Source organism: Trichosurus vulpecula, chromosome 2 (genome assembly GCF_011100635.1).
Source record: "Trichosurus vulpecula isolate mTriVul1 chromosome 2, mTriVul1.pri, whole genome shotgun sequence".
Taxonomy (NCBI): Eukaryota; Metazoa; Chordata; class Mammalia; order Diprotodontia; family Phalangeridae; genus Trichosurus; species Trichosurus vulpecula.
Window position 1 is genome coordinate 71464122 of NC_050574.1, and position 17702 is coordinate 71481823.

General features: G+C 49.7%; 1 protein-coding gene across 3 annotated transcripts in view; it reads left to right on the forward strand.

Annotated features, from left to right (window-relative positions):
- The first annotated feature begins 7706 nt into the window (after positions 1–7706).
- ADGRB2 (adhesion G protein-coupled receptor B2) overlaps positions 7707–17702 on the forward strand; it is a 52965-nt gene continuing 42969 nt past the window's right edge. For all 3 annotated transcript variants that reach the window (XM_036744653.1, XM_036744654.1, XM_036744655.1), the window contains exon 1: positions 7707–8559. In XM_036744653.1, the coding sequence (XP_036600548.1) occupies positions 7716–8559 (844 nt within the window). In that variant the 5' untranslated portion in view covers positions 7707–7715. The remainder of the gene's footprint in view (positions 8560–17702) is intronic.

Sequence of the window (17702 nt, forward strand, 5' to 3'; positions counted from 1 at the left end):
GGACTTAGAGGGCCACATGTGGCCTTGAGGCTGCAGGTTCCTCACCCCTGCCTTATGCTATAGTAGGAGGGATTGAGGCCAGACTCCAGAAAGAACTTACACAGGAGTATGGGCCCTGGAACAGATTTGGGCTCACCTGTTTGCCCAGAGCAGAAGTATGAATAGGATCAGACCTAGGCCTTTTCTGCCCCCAGGCTTTAAAGACCTGGGAGATACAGAAGCAGCACTTTGTTCTGGTAGTCTCCTATTTAAGGAGGGAGGAAGGGGGAATGCAGACTCGGGGGCCCAGGTTGGGAATGGAGATGCCTCTCCCTCTCCCCTCCCCACCCCGGAGTGGGTTGACTGGCTGGCTATGGGGGTTGCCTGATGAGCTAGCTGGGAACCTCCTGCGGCCCACAAGAAAAGGCATGGTTAATGAGAGTTTGCAGGGCTGATCAATTATCCATCATTGGCCTGTGCCCTCCCTAGCTCTGCTCCGGCTGCCTGCCTGCCTCCCATAGGAACACATGGAAGGAAGGAATGAATCTTACTCGGGGCCCCAAACCTCCTCTGCCTGCTCGATTTCTACTCGGCATCCCCCAGAAACCCTGGAGTGAGCCTGTGTGCGGATAACGATATGTGTGTCTGTAGACACCCGTGTACACAGGCGTATACATGTGGGAATCGGGGAGGGGGACAGGAGATGTGGGATGGGGGGAGGTTCTCCGGCACCCTGTTCTCAGTAGGGGGGGAGGAGAAAGTCTGTCATAATGCTGCCTCCCCCATTCCTCCCTCCCTTCCTCTCTCCTTTCCTTCTTCCCTCCCTTCCCTCCCACCCCCTTCTCTGTGTCTCTTTTCCTCTGCTGAGCCTAGAAGCCGCAGCCTGAATTTTGCAACCTGCTTAAAAATAATTGGGGGCAGTGGGGGGATTGGACGTCACTCATCTGCTATTTACCCAATGCCCGACTGTAAGCCTGACACCTGGGGAGGGCTGGACTGGGCTGGGCCTGAAGAAGCTCAGGGCCCTCTCTCTGGGGGCAAGGGAGCAAGTCCAGGCCCCTTGCCTGTGACTGAGGCCAACTCAGTCCCACCTCCAAATGAAACACATTGAGACAACATGGATGTCTGGGGACCCTAACCTTACTCTCTTCCCCTAAGAAGGTTGAGTGGCATGGGCCAAATGCCCAGAAGTGTGGATGGGGGTTCACAGAGTCCGCACCCTCTCATCCAGGTTTCCTGCTGGCCAAGGGCACAAGTTGGTGAGATGGCTGGGCAGGAAGGGTGTTGTGTGTGCCTGGGGCTCGGGGCAGGGGGTGGGGTAGGGTGGGGTTTGAGTTTGCCTTTCCACAGGATTGGAGGTTGGATCTGGAGATCAGACTGGATCTGGGGTTTTAGGATGACCAGTCAGAATCCAGGAGGGGCAGTATGTGGGTGACAGGTTTAGGGCTATAGTCTGTGAGGTTAGAATTGGCTTTGGGTCCAGGGTAGGGTATATTCTGTGGGCAAAACAGCAAGAATGAATTCTCAGAAAGGACCTCTGAATCTGCCCCCATCTAATGTAGTAAATGGGTTTTGGGGCGATGATTGGTGAGACTTAGAGCATAATTTGGAGGCAGAGGTTCAGAGTGTGGGGGTTAGGGTATAGTTTGTGGGATTGGGAATATCTAGGGGTGCAGGATATATTCTAAATGGATTTGGGAGGTTGTCTGACCAATGGAATATAGCATGGGAGATTGGGGGCTTGGGTGCAGTGTGGGACTAAGAGGATGGCAGAGAGGATGGGAGTTGTATTTGGGGGTTGGGAGGTAAAGATCCAGCCTGTGAACTTGGGGGAGACTTGAGGACAGAGGGCACCTTTCTTTGACCCCCATGCTGGCCTAGTGGCTGTGGGCCTTGGCACTCTGATCAGCCTGAACCAAACATATGGAAGGAGGGGGATCTCTGGCAGAAACTCTGGGGAGAAGAACAATTAGCTAGTACCTCAACCACCCTTCTGTTTACACTTCAATTTCCGAAGCTAATTGTCAGTTTGCTTAAGGCTGGTATCCTGCAGGGATCCAAGGTGTGAGCACATCTGCCTTCACTCTTTAGCCAAGCTGCAAATGGGAGGCTTGAGAAATCCAGACCTACTGAGTAGCCAAACATAGATTCATTTATTAATGAGCGTGGCTTAGAGTTAAACCCCCTAGACACAAGCTTATGTGCCGGGGCTGTGGGCAGAGTTGGGGGGTGAAGATACAAATCGTTGTAGACCTGTAGAGCTGGATAGAACTTTAAAAATCATCAAGTCCAACCCTGCTCATGTCACTGATGGAGAAGTTGGGACCCAGGGAAGGGAAACCACATGGTCAGTAAGCATCCGGGCCAGTAAAAAGCTAGGTCTCCTGCCCCCTTCCTCCCGAGTTTCCTGCTCTCTCTTTGCACCAAACTATGACATTGCCTCTTAAGATGTTTTTCCTTGCTTTGGGGGGGTGCCTTACAGGTTCAAGGTGTTGCCCGCTATGGGTTGCAGGGGCGTGCTTAAACTGGCCCTGGCAGTCTATAGAGCTCACGGCTAAATTTCCTGGGCTCTAACCAATCTCAGTAACCCTGGATGGCTGGTGGAGCCAAAGCTTGGGAATAGTTGAATCTCAAGAGGTGGTGGCTTCCCCTACTTGGAGGTCTTCAGGCAGAGGCTGGGCAACCACCAGTCTGGTATGTTAGAATGGCTATTCTTTTCAGATGCTGCTGAAGTCTTGTCCAAATCAGAAATTCTGTGATTCTGTGGCTTGGGTTCAAGCTGTGCCTCTTGATGCTTGGCCTTGGACAAATGGCTTAGTCTCTTCCAACCTTATTTACCTCATCTGTAAACCAAGAGGGTTGGATTTGGCCTCTGAAGACCCTTCCAGCTTTAAATCTATACTCCAGAGAGCCTGTGATTAGCCTGTTTGCTCAGAGTCAGAACCTGAGGCCCAGATACAGGAAGGCACCCATCCTCAGTCACTCAGCCCAGACTTCAGTAGAAGGGTCCCCTGGCCTCTCCCTGAGCCCAGGTCTCCTATTTCACAGCTATGGGACACAGATAGGGGAGCCACCTTGGAATTTTGTCATGGCCTTGGCACTGGCCTGGCCTGGATTGACCAGAGGTGAGCTGAGTGCCTTCTTTCCTCCTGGTCCCGGGCCTTCTAAAACCACTGTTCACTCACACCCAGCTTCAATTTTTCTGTTCTTTTTCCATTTGGATGTGGTTGTGGGTACCAGCGCGAGAGTGTCTGTTTTTGATTATCAGCTCCTGCCCTCGTGAGGGGTCGGCTGTAATCAATCGACTGATGGATACTTGAGCACCTACTATGCGAGCAACTGGGTTCTCAATGCCTCAGGGCTAGAGAGGCATTAGGACATGGTCCCTGGTCCACAATCTATTTGGAGAGAGAAGACTCACATGCATAAAGCAATTATGGAATAGTACAAGACAGTCTATAATTAAGTGGTAAATTGTGTGGTGCGGGCTACAAATGCCGTAGGAATCATTTGGGGAGTTGAAGGGGCGACCAGTGAAGGTTGGCGATGTCAGGAACAGCTTCCTGGGGGAGGAAAGATCCATATGGGGCCTGGCAGGATGGGGATTCAGGGATGGACAGAGGCTGTTTCTAGGCCAGAGAAGGATGGGGGCAGGGGAAATAGCCTTGTGATTTTGCAGGGAAAATGCTGGTTTTGGAGTGAGGAGAAATTTGGGTTTGAATCCTAATTTGTATGCCTTCTAGCAAATCGAATTCTTTGAGACTCCTTATTTCCTTTATCTGTAAAATGGGGACTCTACCTACCTTCTGGGTTATCGTGAGTCTCTAATAAGATAATGAATGTGATAGAAACATAACATCTAAAATTTATGTAAGGTTTGCAAAGTGCTTTATATGGGTTATTTTTCTGAGATAGGTGGCTTTTCTGATCCCCACTTTACAGATGAGGAAACTGAGGCATGCAGAGGTTAAGTGATTTGCCCCAGGGCCGCATAGTGTGTAAGACTAGATTTGAATTCTCCTGCCTTCAGGCCCAGCAGTCTGCCTCTTGTACCTGCTTGCCACCTGCAGTAAGGAACCATTAGGAGTTCAATGGCAGGGGGAAGATTCTATTTCACCAACATTTCATAAAGTCACAGGGCCACGTACAGAATGCCGCGCCTCGCCTCAGGAGAGGTTCGGGGTTAAGTAAGACATCGTCCCTGCCTTCATGGTACTCACGGTGTGGTGGTGAAATGAGACCACAGCTGTGATGACTAGATATTCCCTGATAAGAGGACCTGAAAGGTCCAAGCAGAGTGCTACGGACAGGCCCAGGGAGAAGGATCAAAGAGAAAAGCTCCCCAGAGAAGGCGTCAGCCGAGCGGCCTTTTGGGGATGGGGAGGGAAAGAGATGAAAGAGGACGTCAAAGAAAGTTAGGAGTAGAAAAAGGAAATGGGCTGGTCGCATGATGAGAGTGAGGGCTGATTGGTGGGCAGGCCGTGTGCCGCATGGGTCTCCTCTTAATGTGAGGACAAGTCAAGGAACCCTCTGTGGTAACCTGCTGAGAAGTGCGTCACATGGGCAGGCACATATATGTGTGTGTGTGCATAGACACACACACATGTGTTTATATATAGGGTGTATGTATATGTATACATACACACGTGTGTATACGTGTGTATTTATGTACATACATATATGTGTGTGTATAGATACACATACATATATAATTAGCTTGGCTAGAGGCATGAGAATGAGTCCATCTGAGCCTGGAGTCTATTTTATTTACTTACCTGCTTACAGGTTGTTTTCTACCACTAATAATAATAATGCTGACATTTATATAACACATATCATGTGTCAGCTACTATGCTAAGTGTTTACAAATATCTTCTTTGGTCTTCACAACAATCCAACCCAATAAACATTTATTAAGTGCCTATTGTGTACCAGGCATTGTGCTAAGTGCTTTACAAATATCTTCTTTGGTCTTCACAACAGTCCAACCCAATAAACATTTAAGTGTCTGCTGTGTACCAAGCATTGTGCTAAGTGCTTTGCAAATATCTTTTTTGGTCTTCACAACAGTCCAACCCAATAAACACTTATTAAGTGCCTATTGTGTACCAGGCATTGTGCTAAGTGCTTTACAAATATCTTCTTTGGTCTTCACAACAATCCAACCCAATAAACATTTATTAAGTGTCTACTGTGTACCAGGCATTGTGCTAAGTGCTTTACAAATATCTTCTTTGGTTCTCACAACAATCTAATCCAATAAGCATTTATTAAGTGCCTCCTGTGTACCAGGCACTGCACTAAGTACTTTACAAATATCTCATTTGGTCTTCACAATCCAACGCAATAAACATTTATTAAGTGTCTACTGTGTACCAGGCATCGTGCTAAGTGCTTTACAAATATCTTCTTTGGTTCTCACAACAATCTAATCCAATAAGCATTTATTAAGTGCCTCCTGTGTACCAGGCACTGCACTAAGTACTTTACAAATATCTCATTTGGTCTTCACAACAATCCAACGCAATAAACATTTATTAAGTGTCTACTGTGTACCAGGCATCGTGCTAAGTGCTTTACAAATATCTTCTTTGGTTCTCATAACAATCTAATCCAACAAGCATTTATTAAGTGCCTCCTGTGTACCAGGCACTGTACTAAGTGCTTTACAAATATCTTTTTTGGTTTTCAGACAATTCAAAAAACATTGATTAAATGCCTAAGGGGTACCAGGCACTGTGATAAGTGCTTTGCAAATATCTTCTTTGGTCTTCACATCAATCCAATTGCATAAATATATATTATTAGTGCCTACTGTGCACTAGGTATTGTGCTGAGCTCCTTACAATTATCTCATGTGGTCCTCTCAACAATGCTGGGAGGTGGGTGCTATTATTATCCCCATTTTACAGATGAGGAAACTGAGGCAAACAGGTTAAGTGACTTACCTAGGGTCATACAGCTAGTCAGTATCTGAAGCCATATTTGAACTCCTCAGATCTTTCTGACTCCAGATCTGGCACACTGTCCACTGTGCCATCCAACTAGAAGCCCCCTGAAGACAAGAATCATTTTTTTGGTCTTTATATCTGTAGCTCCTAGAACTGTGCCTGGCACATAGTAGTAGTTGGGACCATAGATTTCGAGCTAGAAAGAACCTTGGTGGTTGTTGAGTCTGGCTGGGTGACTAAGGCCAGATGCCTTCTCCTCTCTGCCTCCTCAGTTTCTGACTCTGTACAGTAGGGATGGTCATTGGCTCTGAGGATCATAGAAAGGAAGCTGGAAGGGAACTTTCCAGCCATGTGGTCTAACCCTTTCGTTCTACAGATAAAGAAACTGAGGACCAGGAAGGTCAGCCCACCCTCCATCCCTCATATTTTAGAGATGAGGAAAAAATGAAGGCAGGGGTTAAGTGATTTGCCTTCACTTAACATTCCAGGGAGCAAAGGGGGCAGAGCCAGGATTCCAACTCAGATCCTGTGACTGCCTCCCTAATAACGAGATTTTTATACACTGCTTTCCTCCCAACAAGCCTGTGAGGTAGACAGTATAAGTATTATTACCCTTATGGACAGATGTGGAAAGTGAGAAAGCGAGGTTTGAAAGCGAAAGTGACTTACCTACAGTCATTCAATTCTGAAGTGCTAAAGCAAGGCGATTCATAAATGCTTGTTGATGTAAACTGAAGGATTCTCTGCTCCATGTACTCCAGGGAACCACAGGAGTAAAGGCCAGTGAGGAATCTGGTTTGTCTAGAATAGTAGTGGGAAATCTGCAGCCTCCAGGCTGCCCTTGAGGACCTAGAGGTTTGGGTTCAGCCAAAGGGCCGCCCTTGAGGACCTAGAGGTTAGGATTCAGCCAGAGAGCTGCCCTTGAGGACCTAGAGGTTTGGGTTCTGCCAAAGGGCCGCCCTTGAGGACCTAGAGGTTTGGATTCAGGGCAGCACTTAAAGACCTAGAAGTTTGTCCACACTTGAGGACCTACAGGGCCACATGTGGCCTCAAGGCCACAGGTTCCCTGTCCTTGGAATGTATAGTGCATGACAAGAAGTAGTACAACGAACATCAGACACTGGAATTTGAACTTTATACAGGAGGTAATAAGGAGCCCCTGAGGATTTTTGAGCAGAAGAGTGATGTTACCTCTTCTGTGTTTGAGAAAGATTATTTCGGCAGCTAGATGGATAAAACATTCATTGAGTGCTTACTGTGTACTCAGCACTGTGCTAAGGCTGGGGATTCAAATAGAACAAACCAGATAGTTTCTACCCTCAAGGGGCTTACATTATGATGGGGGTGGGGTATAAAGCATATAGAGGGGAACTGGAATGGGGGGAAGGGGGAGGAATCCAAAGAGTGAGCTGAGCCAGGAGTCGAGTGGGCATGTCTGAGGCCAGCTCTGAAATGGTGTCTTGGGCTAGGGACTTGCCAACCAGAGAGTTGAGGCATCTCAAGGGGAAGGCTTCTGCCCATGTTGATGCTGAAAAGGCTGGGTGGTTAGAGGCAGAGGAGATAGGTCTGTAATAAGGAGACTGCACTAGATGGAGAGAGGGGTGTGTATGTATGTATGTGTGTGTATATGTGTGTTTGCGTGTATGTGTATATGTGTGTGTATATGAGTGTGTGTGTGTGTGTGTGGGCATGTAGGAGAGAGTGGGAGTGGGACAGGAGACATCTGGTGTTGGACATGTTGCTGACCCACTGACCTCCCATCTCTTGCAGGGCAAGTGACATAGGATGACCCCGGCCTGTCCCCTCTTATTGTCTGCGATTCTGTCCCTGCGCCTCACCGCAGCCTTTGACCCTGCCCCCAGCGCCTGCTCGGCCTTGGCCTCGGGAGTCCTCTACGGGGCCTTCTCCCTTCAGGACCTCTTTCCCACCATCGCCTCGGGCTGCTCCTGGACCCTGGAGAACCCAGACCCCACCAAGTACTCTCTCTACTTGCGTTTCAACCGCCAGGACCAGGTGTGTGCCCACTTCTCGCCCAGGCTGCTGCCCTTGGATCACTACCTGGCCAACTTCACCTGCCTCCGCCAGGCACCGGAGCAGGAGCCAGAACAGGAGCCAGAGCCAGAGCAGGAGCAGGAGCAGGAGCAGGCGACGGCAGCGGCGGCAGCCCAGGCCGGACTACGGCAGGAGGAGGAAGAGGTGGGGGGTGGCCTGGAGCTGTGCCAAGGCTCCAACCCCTATACCTTTCTTCATTTTGACAAGAACTTTGTGCAGCTCTGCCTGACGGCGGAGCCCTGGGAGGCCCCCCGCTTGCTGGCACCCTCGGCCCTGGAGTTCCGCTTTGTGGAGGTTTTGCTTATCAATAATAACAATTCGAGCCAGTTCACCTGTGGGGTGCTGTGCCGCTGGGGCCAGGAGTGTGGGCGGGCCGCAGGCCGGGCCTGTGGCATTTCCCAGCCGGGCTGCAGCTGCCAAGGGGAGGAGGCTGTGCCCCCGGGGCCTCCAGCCACTGCTCCCGCCCCGCCCCACAGCCAGACCCTCTCCAATGCCCTGGTGCCAGGGAGCCCGCCAGGGGAGGCTGACCTACATGCAGGTGGCAGCAATGACCTCTTCCCACCTGAGATAAGATATGGTGAGTTTGCTTCTAACCCCTGGAGACGGGAGCTCCAGGGTCTGGCCAAGGGAGTGGGGCTGGCGTGTGTGCAGGCCTCTGGTATAGGGGCTCTTGATGTCAGAAGGACCCTCCCCAGGGCCTTTGTGGCTAGTAGCCCTGTGGACTGGTTGGTAACCTTGTTAACTACTGCCTGGGAAAGGATGGTTCAAGAAAGATTGAGGCACAGAGAAGGGGTTAGAGAGAAACTGAGGCAGGTAGAGAAAAGCATATGTGAAGAGGGGCTGGGGCTCAGAGAGAAGAGTTGGGGGAGACTAAGACAGGTAAAATGGAGACGAGGGTACATGGAGAGAAGAATGGGGCAGACTAGGGTGTGGAGGAGGGGAGGGAGACTGAGGCAGAGAGAGGAGGGGGGAGACCGAGGCAGAGTGAGGATCAGGAGGGTACTGGGACACAAAAAGGAGGAGGAGGTGAGACTTAGGCATAGATCTGGTGAGAGAAAAGGGAGACTGAGGCAGAGGGAGAGAAGGGATGGCCGAGGGATTGAGCCATAGGAAAGAGAAAGCAGGGGAGCCTGAAGCCTGGTTAGTGAAGGAGGAGGCTCCAGGACAAATGGGGAGGAGAGGGTGAGGCACACAGATGGAAAAGGAGAGAAGAGAAAGTGGAGAGAAATGAAGGAAGTCTGGGGTGGGGGTGGGGGGAGAGAGGGGGGTGGAGAAGGAGAAGAAGGAGAAGGAGAGAGAGAGGAAGAGAAAGAAAAAGAGAGAGGAGATAGAGAAAGGAAAGAGAGTGAGAAAAAAAGAAAGAAAAGGAGAGGGAGGGAGGGAGAGAGAGACAGACAGAGAGGAAGAGAAAGAAAAAGAGGGAGAGAGAGGAGATAGAGAGAGAGGAAGAGAAAGAAAGAGAGGCGACAGAGAGAGGAAAGAGAGAAAAAAAAGAAAGAAAAAGGAGAGGGAGGGAGGGAGAGAGAGACCGACAGAGAGAGATGAAGAGAAAGAAAAAGAGAGGGAGAGAGAGGAGGTAGAGAGAGGATATAGAGAGAGAAAGAGAAAAAAGAGAAAGAAAAAGGAGAGGGAGGGAGAGAGAGAGAGAGAGAGAGGGAGAGAGAGAGAGAGAGAGAGAGAGAGAGAGAGAGAGAGAGAGAGAGAGAGAGAGAGAGAGAGAGAGAGGGAACAGAGACCAGGGTAGCAGAGATGGGGCACGCAGAGCTTGGAAGGAGCTAGGATCCTGGGTCCTGGTGCCCTTGGGTGAGACTGCATGGAGCTGAGTCCAGGCCTTTCCCTTTTCATTCCTGATTCCTCTCAGTCCCATGTCATCAGGCCTGTAGTTCTGGGCAGGGTGGGGGCTGGGGTTGGGGCTAGGGGGAGTCCCCTCTCTGCTTTTTGCTGACTGGCACCAGCATCTCTGGCCCCCCACAACATCCCTACTCCCTGTCACCAGAGGTTGATGCTGACTCTTCTTTATTCCAAGCTTTCCAAACTTCTCAGCTGGATCTGAGAAAAGACCCCTTGGATGGTGAGGGCCCAGGGCCTGAGGGAGTCAGTCATATTGTGCCACCCCAGACCCGACTCGCCCCATGCACCTGTCTCTGGGCTGCCATCAGAGACCGTCTGACAGGAAAGAGGAGGGGGTGAGCTAAGCATACCCACATAGACATGAGGGCCCATGGGAGGTGCCCAGGACCTCCCAAAGCCCAGAGCATCACCCCTATTTCTAAACCTCTAGGAAAGCTCTGGGCCTACTGTACCCCTCAGGCAGAGGCCCTCATCTGAGTGGGGACCCAGGCGTCCTGCTCTCTCAGTGAAGAGGGCTCATAGCAGCAGCTCCCTCTGGGCTGCTGAGTCAGGGTTTTGCTGTGGGCACCCCCTCTCCTCCCCTCCCCTTCCTTTCTTTCTCCAGGCCTCTCTGCTCCTGTGAATTGTCCCCGGTCCTGAGGCAGCCTTGACTAAGCCTTTTACAAGGGATCAGCAGAAAGTGGAGGGATGAGAGGCCCAGTGATTGGTGTGCAGGGCATGTTCTTCTCTGTGTCTCTCGCCAGCCCAAGACCCTAGTACCCCCTGCCCCAAGCCTTTGTGTTCCGGCGCTCTTCCCTCCTCCCCATCCAGGATTCCCAGGTCCAGGTGGGCCGGGTGCTGCCTTCTTTTCTCTTCTCTGTCCCTTACCCTGGTGGAGAGAGCCTGAGAACTGGGAGCCAGGAGACCTGGTTCCAGCCCTCAATTCTGTTCACGTGACCTCTGGCAATTCCCATCCCTTTCTGGGCATGTTTCTTCCTCTGTAAAATAATCGGGGGTGGGGTGGGAAGGGTTGGACAAATGGCCTTTGTGGTCCCTTCCAAAGCCTAGGGCCTATATGAGCTTTACTTTCCTCTCCTATCTATTGGGAGAAAATCCCACCTCTAGTGCTTGAGATCATATATGTGAAAATCATTTAGAAACATCTGGCATCTCAGGGGCAAGAGGATTATTATAATTACCACCTGCTCTGTCCTGGGGACTGGGAGGGAGCTCCAGGGTTTCTAGTTCACCTCTGCCTGTCACCATTCCAGAATAGAGGAAGTTTGGGGCTATCTTATCATTCTCAGGTTCTGTGCCACCCCATCTCCCTACTCCCCCAGACCCATGGGGTCAGGGCCTCAGTGAAGGCAGGCCCCATAGCTACCGATAAAGCCTGCTAGCCGAGTAACAGGTCTGGGCCAGATCAGGGAGGCAGGGGCAAGCAACACTGGGCAGGTTTTAGATGCTTACCATGTGAGCAGGAAACCCGGTGGGGCTGGGACCTCAGATTTAGAGCCTTCAGGAGGAAATTGAATTTTGTTTCTTTGTTGAACATAACCAAGGAGAGTGGGGCCATATATCCAGTGGCTTTATTATTCTCTCTGCTCTCCTTCAGGGCACATAGCAAGGTGCACGTGGCTTTGGGGAAGGAAGCATAGAACTGGCTGGGGAGGTTGATGGGGAGAACTGTCCCCCTGCTCAGTTTCCCTTCCACTTGAAGGAGAAGATATTCCTGTCTGGCTTTCCCCTCGGTCTGCGGAGCGGTCAGAGAGGGAGGCTCTGCCCACACAGGCGGGCACCATCCAGGCACTGTGCCATCCAGGGCACTGTGCCAGGGGATGGCGGGTTGTTGTGAAGCCGGAAGCAGGATTTGGTCCGTCGCCCTGGTGACTTTGAGAGCCAGGAAACATTGGGGGCTGGGATGAGGTGGTCTGTTGAGGGAACGGAGTGCCCTGGAAGTCCCGGCTGGCCTGGCCTCCCTAGCTCCAGCAACAGAGAGCCAAAGATGATTGGAATGGTGGCTTTGGGGGCATACACATGGAGGGTACAGCTTCAGGACTAGATTCCCAGGCCAGGGCAGGAGACCCAAGATACCTGCCAAGATACCTGCCAGTCATCTCTGATAGTTAAAATCATGAGGCTGTATCTTGTGGCATGGTGGAGATAACCCTCCCTGCTCTTGGCATCACCCTACCCCATGTCTACTACAAATCATTTCTAATCCACATGGCATTTCTTAGAGGTTGTCTCCCAGGAAGGCGGGCCTCCGGGGAGAAGTGCAGGTGGTTGTCATCACAAACGGGCACTGGGAGGATCTGCCTTTGCTCTCTTGATGGGAGAGGGGCCTGTAGGCAGCCTTGCACTCCAGGAGGGCACGCTGGTTGCTATAGTGCACTGAGGCCCGTGGGTGCAGGGGGAGGCAGCCTTCCCTTCTGCTACCTCCTATGCTGCCTAGGACCATCATTGGACAGATTAGTGCCAATTAGCAGGGATAGCAGGCGCTCAGCGCGGTTTGTTCTCCGTGGCAGGGAGTGTCTCTGGGGCCAGTGCCACCGCCAGGGCCTGGAGAGGACCGTGCCTACATGGCAGTGCCATTTGTGCCAAGCATTTGGCCTCCTTCACTCCTTCCCCCACCCCCTCTGTGCCAGGCCAGCTGGATGGCTGTATCGGCAGCAGGGAGACGGGCTGGCATTTTGCAGCGGACAGATTGCAATCAGGAATATGTGGGGATGGGAGAGAAAAGGCGGGTGGGTAGCAGAGAGCCAACTCCAGTTTCCTACGCTTGGCCCAGGAGCTGGGAGGAAGTGGGAGGAGAGAGAAACCCTGACCCTTTTTTCTAACCTCCAGCCCTCTGGTGCTCACCTTTTGTCATCTGAAGGAGGGAGCAAGGGACAAGGCCCTACCTGCCGAGGGAGATGGAAGGGAGGAAGGCGGGAAGGGAAGAAAAAGGAGCAGGATTTTCTGGACATCAGGTGGTGGGAGTCAGTGGCACATGGGAAACACTTTTTTTGTGATAGCTGAGAGTGTGTGTGTGTGTGTGCATGCGCACTGGACCAGACTTACTTGGTACCACCTCTGTCTTGGAGCCAGCTTCCTGGGAACTGCTCCATCTCCTGATGCTCTGGCCAGTAGACGACTAGTAAGGGCAGCTGTAAGTTTGGTCATAGGGACTATAGGAATTGGAGCTGAAAGATGGACCTTAGAGTTTCAATCCCTGCCCCATCCCCCCATGACATGCTTCCCTTTCATAGAGAAGGAGGCTCAGTTTACAGAGACTGAGGCTCTGAGGGCAAAAGTGACTTCCTGACTGTCGTCCAACCAGTGAGTGATAGGACTGGCCTGCAGGCCGAGGTCTTGTGCATTCAGTGGTCTTTGGAAGGTGGTAGCTAGGCACTGTCCCTCCTGGCAGAGCTTTGGCATCTCCTAGCCTGGGTGAGGAGGGACGTGCCCGGGGTGTAGGCTGGGAGCCCTCTGGGTCCTCCTGGGGAGGCTGCTGCCGAGCCATCTGGACCAGGGCGGGCAGGGACGAGGCCTTGGGTAGGAGAGGCAGGAGGGAGGAGCAGGGAAAGCCAGAGGGGAGGGAGAGGAGGCCTGGCAGGGAGAAGAGGAATGGGATGGAAAGCAGCCATAGCAGGAGGAAAGGGGTGGGCAGGGAGCGGAGAACCGGAGGAGGTTGTGGGGGGAGAGTGGATGGGAAGCTGGTAGGGGAGAGGGGGGCAGGTGACAGAGCGGCATCGGTGCCTTGGCCCGCCTGAGCCCGAGTTTGACAAGAGGGTCTGGGTGCCTGTTAATTTCACGCAAACTGCCTTTGATAGATCTCTTGTTATTTTTGGTGAGTTGAGCTATAAATTTGTACCATCTTGCTGCTGCAATCTGTTAAGTGGGGGGGGGGGGGGATGCGGGGTGAGGAAGGAACAGGAAGGAGTAGGGGGTGGAGGCAGCCTCCTGTGCAGTCTTGAATGCTCTAGGTGGGGCAGTTGCTGGGGCCCTAGGACAGGCAGACGGTGTCGGGGGGGGTGAGGGGGAAGTGGGTCCAGCGGATAGGGGTAAGGAGCCCTGGGAGTGGCAGCAGGAGGCTGGCAATCCCAGCTGGGGTACCCATCACTTGGTAGGGGAGCAGATCCCATAGTTCTTGCTTTCCGACCTTTAGTTACTGGGAAATTGGCTTCTAGTGCCAGCTGTGAGAAGGTGGCACGCTGGTGCCTGGGGCAGGGGAATGCTGCCTCCACCTCCTCATTCATAATTTGTGTTTTCCCTCCTCCCTTCCCTTCCCAAGTTTTTTTTTTTACTGGTATTACCAACTGCCTCTGTGATTTGTTTTCCTTGAGGCAGGTAGGGGTGAGCCTGCCGTGAAGGAGGGGAGACCCCGTCGGGGCCACTTTCAGTTGAGAAGATAAAGGAGGGCTTTGTGGAGAAGGATGGAGAGGGTTTGGATGGGCTCAAAGGAGAAGAGAGAGCCTTCTAGGAACAGGGAGAACAAAGACATGGCAGTGGGGGAGTGTGGGCCAAGTTTGGGGAACCGTGAGTCATTTAATTTGGCTGGAGCAGCAGGGTGCAGGAAATGGAGAGTAACACCTTTCCTACACCCATCCTCTGAGATGGGTGGTGCTAATATTACTATTTCCATCTTATAAATGAGAACAGCAGCTTAGGTTAAGTGATTTGCCCACCCTCCAATAGTGAGTAAATGTCACAACTGTCATGATAGGACAATGGGACTGTTCTCTCCTTTTCTCCCCTGGATATTAGACTTCTATTAATACACGCTAAGATTGTATCACTTTTTTTTTTTTTTTAGCAGCTGCATCACACTGTTGGCCCATATTGAGCTGGCGGGGCAGTTGAGACCTTTTTCATATGTCCTTGGACCAAGCTATAGCTTCCCCATTCTGTACTTGTGCAATTGATTTTTTGAACCTAAATGTAATTACTTTACCTTTGCTCGTCAGCCTATCTCAGAATTTTCTGGGAGTTACTTCATTTGTCTTCCTGCCTGCCAGTGGAATAGGGCCAGAAGCTTGTGCTTCTCTTCATGATTGTACCAGAGGACCTGTAGGATTCTATGAGATTCTTGTGTGGTTCTGAGCAAGTCACTTAACCCTAATTGCCTCTGAAAAATGAAATGAAACAAACAAAAAAAAGATTCTAAAAGAATTCCAGGGAAGGAAACTAGCAGCTCTGATTAGTGTCTCCTATATGTAGGGGAGGTAGGAAGGGGAACGTACATTTATTAAGTACCAACTGTGTTCCAGGTACTGTACTGAACGCTTTATAAATGTCATCTCATTTAACGATAAGCATAATAACTAACGTTTACATGGCTCTGACTATGTGCCAGGCACTATGCTTAGCGCTTTTCAAATATTATCTCATTTGATCATCACAATAACCCTGGGATGAAAGTGCCATTACGATCCCCAGTTTTACAATTCAGAAACTGAGACAGAGGTTAAGTGACTTGCCCAAGGTCACACAAGCTAGTAAGTGTCTGAGGCTGGATTTGAACTCAGATCTTCCTGGCCCAGTGCTTTGCCTATGGAGCTTCCCAGGGGGAACAGAACCTCATTCTCACCTTCTAGGAACTCCCCTTCTGGAATATATAGATCGAGGTATAGACAAAAATTCCGAGGAGTAGGATGGAAGTTAATGATAGCCACAACTTTGTGGCCATGACCTCTCCCATGCAGGGGTGCTGATTGACCACCCAGTGGTACTTCCCGATAATAACATTATAATATTTAGATAATTAGCACTTTGAAATTCACATTTTGCTTTCCTCACCACAAACCCGTGAGTTAAGTTATGCAGATGAAAACTGTGGCTCCAGAAGGTTTTTGTTGGAGGTCACACAGCTAGTCAGTCTTTGTGCTTGGACTTGAACCCAGTTCTCCTGAGTTCCACCGCCGATGGTCTTTTCCCTGTAGCACCAGGCAGCAGATACCCTAACATGGGGCTCATAGTCTAGAAGCTGGAATCTTATCCATCCCTGCCACCAGCTCTTTGACCTTGGGCAGACACCTTCCCTCTCTGAACCCCTCCATAAAATGGGGATAATAATCCTCAGCTGACTTTCCTAACAAGTGAGGGGAGAGATGTAAGGATGAGTTTTGTGGGAAAAGTTTTGGAAAAGCCAACCCTCAGGAGCTTGAGATCCTGGTATGGGTTTGAGGCTTTGCTTATCTGGACTAGCTCCTCGGGATTCCAGCTCTTTCCTGGGGTTGACCTAGAGACCTTTCTCTTTGACCCCTTTCCTTACCTTGTTAAAATTTTTTTAAAAATTATTTTTTTCAGTTAACAAGCATTCAATTTTTCTTCTCATCTCCTTTTCCCCTTGAACAAAAGGAATAAAACTATCATAATAACTATGCATAGTAAAGTAAAATAGATTCCAGTACTGACCATGTCCGGAAATATCTGTGTCATTTTTGACCTTGAGTCCATTGCCTCGATGACAGGAGGTGGGTGACATTCCTCAGCCTTGGTCCTCCGAAGTGGTGATCCGTCATTGCATTGATCAGAGTTCCGTTGCCTTTCAAAGGTATTTTTCTTTATGGTGTGGTTATGGTACAGATCATTCTCTTGATTCTGGTCACTTCAGTCTGCATCAGTTCATACAGGTCTTCCTAGTTTTCTCACAGACTCTCCATTTCCTCATTTCTAATGGCGTGCACATTAACATTCCATTATATCCACATACCATAATTTGTTTCTCTATTCCCCAATAGGTGGGCACCCTCAGTTTCCAGTTTTTTTTAGTACGACCAAAAGAGCTGCTATGAATAATAGCATGGTCCTTTTGTACATGGTCTTTTCCATCTTTTTTTTTGATCTCTTTGGGATATAAGGCCAAGCAGTAAGTAGTATCCCTGGGTGAAAGGGTATGCATAATTTAGTGCTTTTAGTTTAGTTCTTTTGGGGGGGTGGATAGTTCCCAATTGGATAAAATAAAATAAAACATTTATAAAGGACTCTGTAAACCTTAAAGTACTACATAAATGCTATTATTATAATTATTACTTGTTAATTAATAAATCTATTAATATTAACAAATAATTCATTGATAAATTCCAGAATGGCTGGAAATTCAACAACAGCTCTACCCACAATGCATCAGTATGCCTATTTTCCTACAGTTCCTCCATTAGTCATCATTTTTGTCATCCTTGTCAACCAGAGGTGAAAACTCAGAGTTGATTTAATTTACATTTCTTTCATTATTAGTGATTTGATCCTTCCCTACTTTCTAAGGTTGCTCAGATCTCCTCCTGACTTTCCTTTCCCCTGAGACCTCTCAGCTCCTGAAGCTCAGACACCCTCCTAGAGCTAGTCCCTGATTACCCAACCCTCCCTTCTGCTGCTGATACCACCATAAGGGGATCCCAAAGACCTCTTACCTTAGGTTGCTCTTTCTGTTCTCCTTACTATCTCTGCATCCTCCATATCAAAAGAGTGCATTTTCTAAATGCACGTACTAAAAGGAGAAGAAAAACTGTACACATTCAGAAAGAATATATTTTAAAGGAACTAAATTATATTAGTCCCAAACTATAGAATAAACTCCTTGAAGGCAGGGAGTATATCTCCAATGCTTGGAACATAGTGGGCACTTGTTGAGATGAATTTACTGATATCAGTTTAGTGCAATTTAATACATACAATTATATAATTTATACATATTTATACATACAAATTATACAATTATACACATACATTATACATACAATTTAATAAAGAACATAAAAGTCAGAAATAAAAACAAAACAAAAACAAATTTGCAAAATGAGTGGGGGGGACCAGATGTTCTCCCATGTCCTTTCCTGCTCTGATATTCTGTGATACCCCAGGAAAGCCCTTTAAGGGGCCAGTGTTGCCCTTGGCAGCCCTTCCCAC